Source organism: Aythya fuligula, chromosome 6 (genome assembly GCF_009819795.1).
Source record: "Aythya fuligula isolate bAytFul2 chromosome 6, bAytFul2.pri, whole genome shotgun sequence".
Lineage (NCBI taxonomy): Eukaryota > Metazoa > Chordata > Aves > Anseriformes > Anatidae > Aythya > Aythya fuligula.
In genome coordinates this window covers 8244216-8257151 of record NC_045564.1, presented here as the reverse complement: position 1 = coordinate 8257151, position 12936 = coordinate 8244216, and the positions used below count along the sequence as shown (strand labels likewise).

Sequence of the window (12936 nt, the reverse complement as noted above, 5' to 3'; positions counted from 1 at the left end):
TCTTTGACCCAGACAGTAAAAAGCTGACATGTTTGATGCTTTCCTGTTTGGATGTCAGGGAGATTAGTTTGATAGTGGGGTGGGAATGGGATCATTTCATTTGTGTTGTGTGCCAGCAGTCTCCTGCAGAAGGAAGGCAGAAAAACAAGGCTTGTCTTAAATTACCAGGCTGCAGTGCAAAGGAAATCATAAAGTCAGAAATACAGCCTGGACAATTAAAATATTAAACAACAAGCAATTGAGCATCAGTAAAGACCAAAATAGACAACAACTGCCAAACCCTATCTCACACGCTTCTTATTTCATGCAATCAAATAGAAAAAGATAAAATACTTAAGTATACACTGCAAGTCTTCCCAAATCCTGGTGGGACACAGTCCTTAGGGCATTGCTACCGAGTGCTGACTTCTAAACAACAGCCAGTGCACAACTTCTTAACAAACGAAATATCTGCTTGTAGCACCTGACATTTCAAAAAGCAGAAAGCAGATGAGATAGTTACTAAATCAATAAGTTTCAAACACGCAGAATGAAAAAGCACTTTTTTTCCCCCCCCTCTATTTAATTATTTAAGTGTATAAATATTTGGCATTTTATCTGCCTGGGAAAGAGCAAAGATTCAGCTTGGCTCCAATGTTATCCTGGCAAACCTGCGCAGCCCCAAGAAGTGACTCATCGGACCGGGGGAGATGCAGATGAGTGGCAGACCGCTTATCACACGAAGAATTAACCCCAGCAGGTGAACCTGTGCTCTGGGGGTCTCATGTTCATTTGCACCTCTCACACTCATCACTGGATGCGCTTTGCAATTCATGAGTCGAGATGCTTGCTGTGATGTGTCAGCAAGAAAATATTCTGGTAAAAAGCCAGAACGTGCTTGTCTTTCTATGAAACTGGCATAAAGAGACATGAAATCCACAGCTTATCTTGGCACAAGCACCATCAGCCTTACTGGCAAGAAACCCCTACAAATGAGCAGCAGCCTCAGCCTCACACATCTCATCTCATCCACTAGGAGTCTGGAACAGCATGAGGATGGTTCCTACCCAAATCCAACACCAACTCTGTTTTTCCTCCCAGGATGGATGGAAAGAACCATAAACATCTAAATACCGTACCTTCTGCGTTGTCATTTCCCTATAGGCAACATGTAACTTTGTTTTAAAATTACAGTCATTGGGCTGTAAATGCATTTTAACCACTACAGCTCACCCTATGTTATCTGGAAAAAAATAAAAATAATAAAAGAAAATTAAAAAAAAAAAAAGAAAAAAAAAAAAAGAAAAAAGTCACATATTTCCAAAGTCTGAAGGCTGCATTATAGCCTCAGCTTAGTAATTACAAAGATTTATGTTCCATTCTACCCCAAATCCAGAGCTCATTGTCCATACAACTTACACGGCTCTGACTTACAGTTCTCTGCATCCATTATCTTTAATAATAAAGAGCTGACTGAAGTTAATGATTGAAGAGCAAGATGTGATTAATAATACGAATCTAATTTATGAGAAAACAAACCGGAGTATGATTTTCATGTTTCATTAAAATTACCTTAAATGTACTCCTTAATGCTAATTGATCTCACAGAGGTGAGAAAATATTCTGTTCCAAATTAACAGGAGAAAATCATTCATCATCTTTCTGGAGGGAACATTTACTATCATTCAGCGTTTAGAGGGTGATAGCATGTTCACAGCGATTCCACCACTTACAGCGATGCTTCAGTGTGGGCACGCATCTGAAATCTGCAAGATTTCATCCCCTGGATGGGGACACAATTGGACAGAATAAACACACAATAAAATGCCACACGCAATGTTTTGTTTTCATAAAAGGTCTTTTCTAGCTTAGCAATATTACCCAACGCTGAAAAACAGTGCTGATGAAGAAAAATCGAGCAGGCTTTTGCCCTAAGTTTATCAAACAGAAACTCTTTTACAGTGCTGTTAATTTGCTATGAGCACAAAATTACTGAAATATTCGCACAATAAAGTTCCATGCAGGATTTATTGAAAACAAAGCAAAGCAGAAATCCATTTTTCCACTGAGTTTTTCACTTCTGTTTGTATTTCAATATGTATTCTCTTTTTGAATTATTCATATTTGGATATCAAATATTCTTACAAACCAATGCATTTAATAATAATGAGTCTTGACTGGTTTCATTTTAATTTGTTGTGCTTTATGCCCAAGATTATTATTAAATGACCTTCTACTCAGGCTGTTCCTATGATCCATAAATAGAAATTGCCTAATGAGCATCTCAAATATTCCACTGTCATTTTCATGTCAGTTTTTCTCATCCCGTGTTTGTATAGCTCTGATGACAATGTCTATTAATACACAGCATTAGCTCTTTGCCTCTTTTCTCTCAATTCCTTCCCATGAATTCAGCTTTCTCTACTCTGGGCTGGAATCTCGTACTTCTACACGGTTTGGGAAACACAAAGTGACCGCACTACCTACTCAAGAGGCAACTGGAGAATTTCAAGGGTTGATCTATGAGAAATACCACAACAGCAGCAATAATTATTGAATTTTCTGATGAAAGAGAGAAAAAAAATCCTTTTGCCTTGTACTTGTATTCTACCTGAACAGGATTTACATACTGGTCTGCAAAGCACCAGGGACAATTACTCTCTGCAAGGTACTAAATCCATTTATACCTATACCAAAGAATGAAGGTAGAGAAGAATAAGGGAAGAGATAGAGTTTTTGAAACTGCCTAGAGTGATATATTCTAGAGAAAACCATACATATTTCATGAGAAATCAGGAGAGAGTTCTGGGGAGAATTCCTCCTAAATGAAGAATAAATATTTCAGACTTCCATGTTACTGCATCTTATATTTACGCTATCTTTCCCTGTTTCCTTCGTACAGAAGTTAAAGCACATGCCAGCGCTTACAAAAGAAGCCAGACAAAACTGACCCTTGGCTGTCCTAGCTACTGAACTGATAGAGCACAGTGCACAGCACTTCAGACCACTGCTGAGCCCGCCGCTACCGAAGCCTAAGTGCGTTCAGCCATCTAGGTGCACGTCCATTTGTTGTGCTTTGAGGACCCTGGCATTTCAGATGTCAAGGAAATGCTAAATGGTGTCATTTTGGTCAGTAGATAACAGCCGTGTTAATGAGTTAATGTACTGCTACATCACCCTTACCTTCTGTTTTAATTTTGTGCTGGCTTTCATTTTTCTCCTACCCACCATGGCATCATTTGGGTTGAAGTCCAGACAGACCAAGAAAAAGGCCGCTTACCGTTCTGGCATCCCAGAGAGATAAAGTCTTGTCAGCAGAGCTTGTGAGAACGGTGTTGGAGAATGGAAGGAATTCAATGCTGTTGACCGAATCTTTATGGCCACGCAGAGTGTATCTGCATCTCTCACTGCAAAAGAATACAGGAATATAGCACTTGCCATTCAGGATAACAATGCAAGAAACAAGTTAATCAGTAGCAAGTTTTACACATCTTCCTGTTTACCATCCTGCCTTCTCCCAGCAGATCAGCCATGAAGTAATATCCCAGAGGTTTTTATTTGCTTTTTTGTTCTGTTTTGTTTTCCTACCTTTTAATGAATTAACTTGAGACAACACTATGGGTCGTTCTCAGATCAGCGTATGAACCTGATTTGGCTGGAACACAAGACTGGAAGCTTTTCCCATTGCAGACAACAGAGAATCACTTCTTTCAAAACAAGCTAAAGGTGGCTATACGGTGATGATCTCAAAAAGCTTTTTGGCTTCTTTTTTGTCTTGTTTGTGTGTACAGCAGAGAGGGATGATCCTTTAATAGGAATGCAGGAGAAGAGCCCACGGATGATGCGCTGGGACAAGGTAGAAGTTAACAACCAAATCTGGGATTATTTAGACTGAACAGAAGGGCAAAGTCGTAACGTCCACATGAGCATGTCAAGATGGGAAGGGGACTGAAATCAACAGGCATTCTCCACCCAGCATGGTTGTGTACAACAGTCACCCATGCTGATATGGGGTTCAGCCTATGATTTCTTCAGCTAGAGATAAAACATCATCAGTTTGCGGTGTTTGTATTGTTATAACCTGTGAAAACGTACAAGTAGGAGTGCATACTTAGCAAAAATCTATTCAAGGTAAAGCCAGTAGCAGTTCTATCCTCTTTGTAGAGCTGACAAAAAAAATAGTCATAAAAAATAAAAACCAACAACCCATCATAAATTACTACAGCTTTCGGTGACAGCTCCAAATTTTATTCCCTGCTCATGTGATGCTGTCAGTAGAAATGCACCTCCCCTGAGCTGGCTGCTGAATATATCATTGGGGCTTGCAAATTAGATTACTGGGTGGCTCTTAACCGAGAATTTCTTACAATATTTATTAAGGAAGCTGTCAGCAGAGGGAATTAAAGATGTGATTTTTTTTTTTTCCCTCCTGCCTGTTCGTTGCCAGAAGACTCTCGGAGCTCTTGCAGGTTTTGTATCAACAGCACTGCAGATCAGATACAGGCCAGTAGAGCTAAAGGGTTTTGATGGGCACTCTCCCAGATCGCTGAGCTAACCAAGTGAGTTCTCAGCCCTATTTTACTGCCCTTCCCTCTCACAGACTGAAATGTGCACGCTGTGCTGAGCTGAACACCACGCCTGTCCCCACAGAAGAGATAGCAGGAGGGAGATAACTTGCTTCTCAGTAGAAATATTATCCAGGAAATGTATTTGAAAGGAATATTAGATTCTACATGTATCATTTTACACCATCTATGTTTTTCTATTATAGATAATACATTATACTACTCAGTATTATCCATTATATAGACTACATGTGTTATTTTATCACAAGGACTCATTTTAAATTATTGATAAAGTATCACGGTTGTTAAAGCTCAGTGCACACTATATCTGATATTCATGATCACTTGATCCATGACACTAAAGCTAACTTCAATACAATAACTTTTTGTTTCACAGTTTCATGGCAAAGTTTCACACTAGAGAATGTGCTTTTTCCATCTCGGATCACGTCGGTTTATTTGTGGGTAGGTTTGCCATTTTGCAAAAGTGACCCATGATTTTCTGCCTGCCTATTACACTGTAAGGGCTTTTTGAGTGTCCAACCATTTTTCTGACAATCCTGCTGTGCATTTTTGTGGCACCTGGCAGTTCTGGTAGGACAATGTGACCTACCAGGGTGGTGTGACAGTGTCCCGCTATTTGCTGGTAACACCGGGATGTGCACATGTCCCTTTCAAAGGCAGGGGGAAGAATCACGCTTTCAGCTGCTTGAGGGGGCTTGAGAAGGAAAGAAAGGAAGGAAAGTAAAGGAAAAGGAGGGGATTTTGTTCCTGAGCCACTGCTGTAGGATAGGGGCCATCCCAGGCAGGCCGGCTGCAAGACAAGGCTTGTGAGAGATTAATTAGGTGCCAAAGCAGGAAGGCCCATCCCGAATCCCTTAGCAAGGTGAAAATGGACTCAAGTGATGGACCATGACAGGAGCAGAAGGGAAGGAAATGATTTGCATTTTTCCATCAAGAACACAAACACTCGGCCCTGCAGTTGTCTCTCCCCGTGCCGCTTCCAGCGCCCCGTGTGCTGACGAGCGAGCTCTGCCTCTCGCGATTTAATTTACCACTCCGGCAGCTGACTGACTGATATTTCTAAGAATCTCCAACTGCTACATAAAATAAACTCATCTTCCCTTCCAGCTGAGATATAATTTCAGCAAGACTGTCTTGTATACAAGCTATCTTTTAGCCGGAAAGGGGAACATTTTATTTAGATGTTCTTTCTCCACAAAAAAAAAACAAAAACAAACAACTGATCTAAAGGGTAGATCATCACCCTGCTTCTCATAGGAACTCATATTTCTATCCAACGGCTCAAGTTTATCTACATTAGAATAAATCTGTAGCAATATTCATTACCTAATGCTTTTTTTTTTCTATTTATGAACACACTGCCTCATGGATGTAAGCTTCATCGTCTGATAATTTCAGTTGGGAAGAGAGAGAGTATCATCTGTGAGTAGTGGCTTAGGCATCTGTAGTTCTGTCAGTGTTTAAATGCAGAGATGGGTCCTTAATAAATGACGTCCTGGTACAAATACAGCTCTGTAGCTCAGGATTTTGCACGTCATGTTCTGAACTGGTCTCAGATACTGACTCCAGCCCTCGTCCATTACCTGCGTTATTACTGATGTCTCAACGTAAACCACCAGTTAGCACATCTTGACTCATGACTCATTATCCTCAGTGTTCTCTTTTTCTCTACAAAGTCCATTTTCCTTCCCTTACAACCAGTAAGGTAATGATGTCCTTCAGTGAATCAGCACCTTTATTCCTCCCTCTCCAGTTTTTCCTAGCAGGTTCAGACAAACACAGACAGGTTGCTGTAGGCATATACCCACACCATGAACGTTGGCACTTAAATTAATCACACCCTTCTCGATATCACCAGCTCAACAATGATGGAGAAAAATGCACTTGCTCGATTCTTTGAGAGACTTTGCTTTTGAGAATCACAATCCAGAATGGTTCATTCAAATTCAAAAGGGCTTTCAGTAAAACTGCACTGAAAACAAGATACGAGATGTTTCCACTTAGATAAGACTTCACCGAGTACTAACATTCTGCCATCCCTACGCTAACGTGCAATAGCAGCCAAATAATACCCTGGGTCAGGATTTCGTTGTCTGTACGACAACTGAAAAACAAACGCAGGCAGTGGGGAGATTTCTTACGCTGGGTACTTGCACATCCGCCCTGACAGAGTTAAAACTCAGTAAGAAGCAGCTGGTACTCCCTGATGGGAACATTTTATGGCTGCCTGGTACATATTTATTGCTAAGGCTATCCGTGTGCGAAGCGCTGGAGAACCTACGGTGCTCCGCATCAGCTTAATGCTCCTTTCCAAAGGCACACAGCGAACCAGAGAGATGAGTGAGATTACACGTGGCCAATTCTTTTACTATTTAAATAGGGTTTTAAAAAGAAACACACATGATTACCTGCAGTCCTATGGAAACAGGACACACACACTGCCTCCTTGATGCTTTTTTAAAGGCTGGGGTTTCTGTGTTGAACTCTCATTGGAAAAATGGGCGGTGATGCTGTTCCACTGACTAGACAGTGTTACTCATTTTATTGCTGTACCGTATTAAACCACATTTCAGGCATAGCAGTTAAAAGCACCCATACAATCAATTGGAATTAATGAGATTCAAGCACGTACTTTCACATCAGGGCCTCTACCATCCACCTTCTGACATGCTTCCAAGGAGGGCATTAAATGCACAAACGCTCTCGAGCTGCACCTTCCTTTCCAACAACCACTCTCAAATCCATTGAATGAGCACTAAACCAAACCCTTTTTCATGCCTATTGAGTAACACCCTACCATGTGACCTGCAATCCCTATCAAGCAAAATGTCAAGGTAAATTACACCAGAAAGGCACTTGTTACGAACGCGGACGCAGCGCTTCTGGGGAAGTTTTGTAAGGTCACACAAGACCAGCTTCTGACCGTGTTATAGTGATAGGATTGCAGCAGTTACAAGGAGATACTTTTAACAAAAACAAATCCCATCGCTTCCCCATTATACAGCTTTATCTCCAAAACGTGTTTAAATGAGGCACAGAACTTTTCTAGCCAAGATCAATGGACAAGCATAGCAAAGGGGCTGGCTTAAGACATTAAAATGCCAGTTTGTTTTATGCTGTTATAAATGCGTCCTATCATGTCTTTACATTTTATGACCCCTATTTTATTTCTAGGTAGCTTCACATATGACACATCCAATTACTCATGTCAAGAATGTAAAACTACCAGTATTTCAGTAAAAAGTACCTACCATCACTTATGACAACCATTTTTTTCTTGACCCATTATTTCACTAAATATAACACATTTTAAAAGACACTGATGTGTGGGGACACTTTCTCTGTAAAGTATATTTGTCTCTGAAAAGATATATGCCAGCGAGATGCTGTCAATATGCGCCACTTGGCTCAATTACTACTCATCTTCAATAAAATGAAGGTCTCTTCACATTCTGAATATTCATTTGCGCCCGCTTTCAAGATAACATTTGTTTGACACTTTGAAAACCAATGGCTGAAGTACATGCGACTACTGCTTCTGTGAAGAGGTACACAGCTCTCCTTGAATGTTTATAAATATTGGGAAGGAAAATATAAATTTAATCTTTCTGTGTGTAATTTATCTTAATAGCCAGCACTCGTGGCCCATTTTAATCTTCGGAGTCTGAGAGCTCTGCAAAACAATGAGCGATCCCCCGGCCTGAAGGAAGCTGTAAGTCAGCAGCTCCCTGGCAAGGATCACTTTGCGGAGCTCTTCCCGACTTACTAAATCACGCGAAATCGCTCTACGCTAGCGAACTCAGATAATTTTAATTGTGACACCTTTTAAGTAGGCAGCGAGAGGAAGCAGGGCGAGGTGCTAACACCTCCTGGCACTGCTCCCATCAGAGGGTGATCACCTTGGGGCCAGGAGGGCTGGCCAAAGCCCCCGAGCAGGGGTGTAAGTCCTGTTCCTCCTGGGAGCAGCACAAGGTTTGCTGCCCGTGCCGGTGGGAGCAGGGCCGGATCCAGGTTTATCACCACGGGAGCCTGACAGCTCACACTTCTGGTCTGGTGCACGGTAAATTGAGCGTGTAAAAGGAGACCGAGCCCTGCAGCGGTATGGACTGAGCTGATAAGTTTAAGGGTGCAATTCTCTCCCTTCCTCTTTCCTTCTTCTCCTGCCAACAGCGAAGCAAAGGCTCAGGGGCTAGGGAGGCTTAGCCACGGACCAACAAGCCCCAAACATGATATCAATGGTTTTCTAATATTTTAGGTATACAAACAAACATTGCTCATCTGACTCTGCAAGTTTACAAGTCTGCAGTAAAATGGTGTTCCTTTTCCTAGATTTCCTTGAGAGACGGCAAAACTTCACCTGTTACCTGTCTATCCTTAAAACACACGAGCTCTGAAATGGATCAAACCGTTTAATTGAAAAGGCAGAAGTCATTAATAGCTATATTTTTGTCTTGCTTGGCAAGCTTTGAAAGCCTGCAGCATCTTACTTCTCAGAGGGCAGATTTTTCCTCCGAAATTTGGCCGAGTTCTTCTCCCCTTGCTTTTCACAGGAGCTGAACCGAGCGTGGCAGCTTTCCTCCAGCACCAGCTCACCAAGGCTCGACACAACCACCAGCAGCACTGCTTCAGCTCACGCCATGACCGACCTGGTGCACATTCCTGCTCGTACAGGGGAGACCCACACATGTGGGGCAGCCCCCCACATGCACAAAGGATGTGTCCATGCCTCCAGATACGCCCACAGTCCCGGCTAGATTTGCCTAGTGGGTGCTGCAAGCCCTGCCTTCCAGCACAGCTCTGAGGGCAACACCTCAGCATGGCAGACCCTTAAATTTGGATCTCATTTTAGGAAGGCTGAGCCCATCAAGCGCTCCCCAGCCCTGCCTACTTGAAGGACCTTAGGATTGGATCCTGTAAGCATCACCTAAGCATTGAAATCTACCTAAAGCAGGGGAATCAGGTGCATTGTAGCATCCACCAAAGCTCATCTGCGCCCCTTCCCCACTCAGCAGACCCCTTTGGGCTTCTCTGACTCCATGGTGCTACACCAGTGGGGCACAGCCCTGCTGGCATCGATGCTTTTGTGTGCTGTTAACAAGCTGCTCAGTCAACAGCAACATCCAAACAGAACAGGAGAGCTATTTTGTTGTGTTGTGTTGCGCTGGAAATTTATTTCATCTCCAGGGACCTTGCCTCCTTACATATTTTGCTGTTCTAAAAATTACTTTGTCCTATTTCTGTAAGTTGAAAGAGCCTCTTTGGCAAACAATACCCAGAACGGGAAAATTGAACATACCTGAAAACACAAAAAATACAAAAGCACACGCAGAACAGAAAAAGAGGGCAATGCATTACGTTAAATGAAGTCTAATAGCCTGAACTTCAGATTCAGCAAGGTCTAATAGTGAGGGACATTTGGTCAAAGCTCCCCTAATAAATTTATAATTAACCATCAGAAAGCAACTCTGCGGTCAGATTTCCATTCTGCAGTGAGACTGGGTAAGAGCCAAACAATCACAGCCCCTGAAATACTGTTCTCTAAATGCAGCAGAAAGAGGTTGCAAAACTTCGTGCCTTACCTTTGGGATTAAAATGCTTATTTGTCTCAGTTCCACATAACTTATGTAAGAGAGCGTGCATTACTGGAAGAAGAGCCCATTATAACACCGTCAGGGCTTTCTGGAAGAGCTCTACCACCTGTGTTAGCGGAGCTGGTGCACTTATTCAGCGTGTGGAAACTCCACTACCAGTGAGATGCTGCTCAGTTTACTAAGATCACAAAAAAATACTCTCAGACAAAACCAAACAAGCAAACAAAAATGCAAAGTTTTAAGGGCACACTGGTTGCTATGGTGTTGAATGCAGACCTCACTGCCTGGTGCTATCCCGAGACATAATAGGAACCCTTGTTGTCTGCCATTGATTATTGAGCATGTTTCTGCATGGAGTGGCAATGGTTGTTTGGGTTGTACAAACAAAAGGCTTCCACAGGTACCGTCTTTGGTTGGAACTATTTGGCAAAAAAAAAAGACAAGAAATAAATACAGACAATTACATTATGTCCTTTGAGTGATTCGAATACTGCTCAGAAGCAGGATCCGTTTTGGTAAGCACTGAGAATAGTAAATATGATTGACAATAGCTTTGCATGTTTCACATGAGTGAAAAGTATGAATCACAGGAATAATAATATTCGACTTCGGCTTTCACCAAAAAGTGTGAAAAACTAATGGTGTGTGCTAATAATCTGTCTCCTCTGTTATTGGCTTGAAATATGAATAATGAAACTGCTCACTAGTATGATGAAGATTTAGTCTCTTAACATCTTCCATTTCCATTTCTTTGAGCAAGTGAAGTGTTGTGTAAGAAGTATAATTTGTGTTATTTTCTGCTTCGAGATAAAGAATTTTCCATGTGAAACAGTTTTTTTCTTAAAAGGGAAGATAATAAGGCATATGATCTTTACTCAAAAATGTTTTACAATGCTTTTGTTCTTTTCCAGTTAATGCTATAACTTTATATCAATGTAATTAAACTTGCATAACCACAGTGCACCCCCAAATAAGCCTCACCATACCAGAAGAAGAGCGTTGACAATTACAAGATCAAACTAAATCCTAACGCAATATAGTGGTGTGGAAGAATCTTTTACAGATGCAATCTGGAATTGAGCACATCTTTAAATCCAAGAAGATAGATTATTTTGCCAAATTTAGCCAAAAAACAGCATCAGAAAATGGTACTTGCACAGCTATCTCAACACAGAGACTGACAGCAGCAACTGAAACAAGGTTTCCCTGCAGAGCTGAGGAAACTTCCCTACCACTGTAGCTGGTTCAAAGAGGACAAGGGCCGAGCTGGAAAGCTGTGCACTATAGCACGTTTATTTTCATAACAGATTGCAATACTTTCTTTGCTACCTTTTACCGTGTAGGCTCAGCTGAACTCTGTACCTTGTCAACATTTCCATAAAATCTGGCTAGTCAACGCCTGACTGCTGGCAGCACCTGACATTTTTCAGCTGATGCCAACAGCTGTTGCAAAAACTCACTTTCCCTTCAAACCGGGCTCCAAAACAACTCTGCTAATTTATTTCAGCTACCTCACTTTGAACAGAAGCATGTTACTTTTGATCCAGATTTTTCAGAAGTGAGATATCTTTTCATATGCTTCACATTTCAATTATTTTGCATTTGAAAAGGGACACATTCTTCCAAGGTAAGAATTAGGTCAATAAAAATGACTTTGAAACTAAGTCTGCGACAGGAATAAGATGTAGACATTTATACCCAAAAATACAGAACTTAAGCCCTTTTCAAGGACTATCTCAGTCCTATAGAGAACCTTGGTCCTGCTTGCAAGTATCATTAAGATGAATGGCTGGGAATGGTTCTGTGTATTTTTAACCTAGCAATACTTAGCAATTTGTCACTTACCTCACCTCCTGAACTCAGTCAGAAATGAGAAATAAATTTGTTCATTGTACTCTAAGGAACTCAACTTAGTAGGCATTCCTCTAACACTAGTAACGCATCATTATGGGATACAGACTCAACAAAAAACACATTGGTACCTGCTCCTATTGTGATTTGGGATTGCACACCTTGGATTTCTCAATCAAGTTTCAAAATCCAGGTTCAGTTCTTCCCTCTGCCACGTAAACTCAACACACATGCATTAAACTTTCCCTTCCTGGTTCTAACTTTCCCATCCAGTCTGGCTATGTGCAAAAAATAAAGTCAGCTGAAACCAAGTTTCTGTAGACCAATGGTCCCAGCCCTCTGAATGACAAGATCTGAAGTGGTTTTCCTCCAAGGTCAGCTCTTGTATTTCGTAGTTATTGAATAAAATGTCATTCCAGTCCTTTGGACAGCAACCAGAACACAATCTTCTCTTCCTCCGCGATGCCTGGTACTATTTAGAAAGCATAATCATCTGTCCCAGAATTGCAGACAGCGATCCGGGGCAAGGTGCACCAAGCTTCAGAAAGGTGCGCCGTGATGCTCGTATTATATTTTGAGCCTAAGAGCAAATCAAGCTTCCTTAAGGGATTTTTTCTGTTGTTGGGCAGTTAAAGATGGGAGCACCAGAACCCCCTGATTGAAAACCAGAGCCTTATTTTATTAAACAATTATGTCCTGCTCCCTCAAGGCAGATGGGTACCAGATAATCAGATAAGCACAATCTCCGTAATCATAAAATAGATCTAACCCATTTAAGCCGTCATTAAACACTGCAGATCTAGTACGAGCATGCTTTCAGCTCAGCACTTCTGCAGCAGAATAAGCAAAGGCTCGCTCCCCGGCGGCAGCGGGTTGCCCGCAATTACTGGAACCGCTGACATCAGCACCCAGCTGATGCCCAGCTT

The 12936-nt window shown here is 41.7% G+C and overlaps 1 protein-coding gene across 1 annotated transcript in view; it reads right to left on the bottom strand.

The window, feature by feature from the left end:
* Positions 1–12936, bottom strand: part of SPAG16 (sperm associated antigen 16) — a 381187-nt gene that overhangs the window by 136472 nt on the left and 231779 nt on the right. The window contains exon 13 of the mRNA XM_032190097.1: positions 3260–3386. Coding sequence (XP_032045988.1) covers positions 3260–3386 — 127 coding nt within the window. The remainder of the gene's footprint in view (positions 1–3259; positions 3387–12936) is intronic.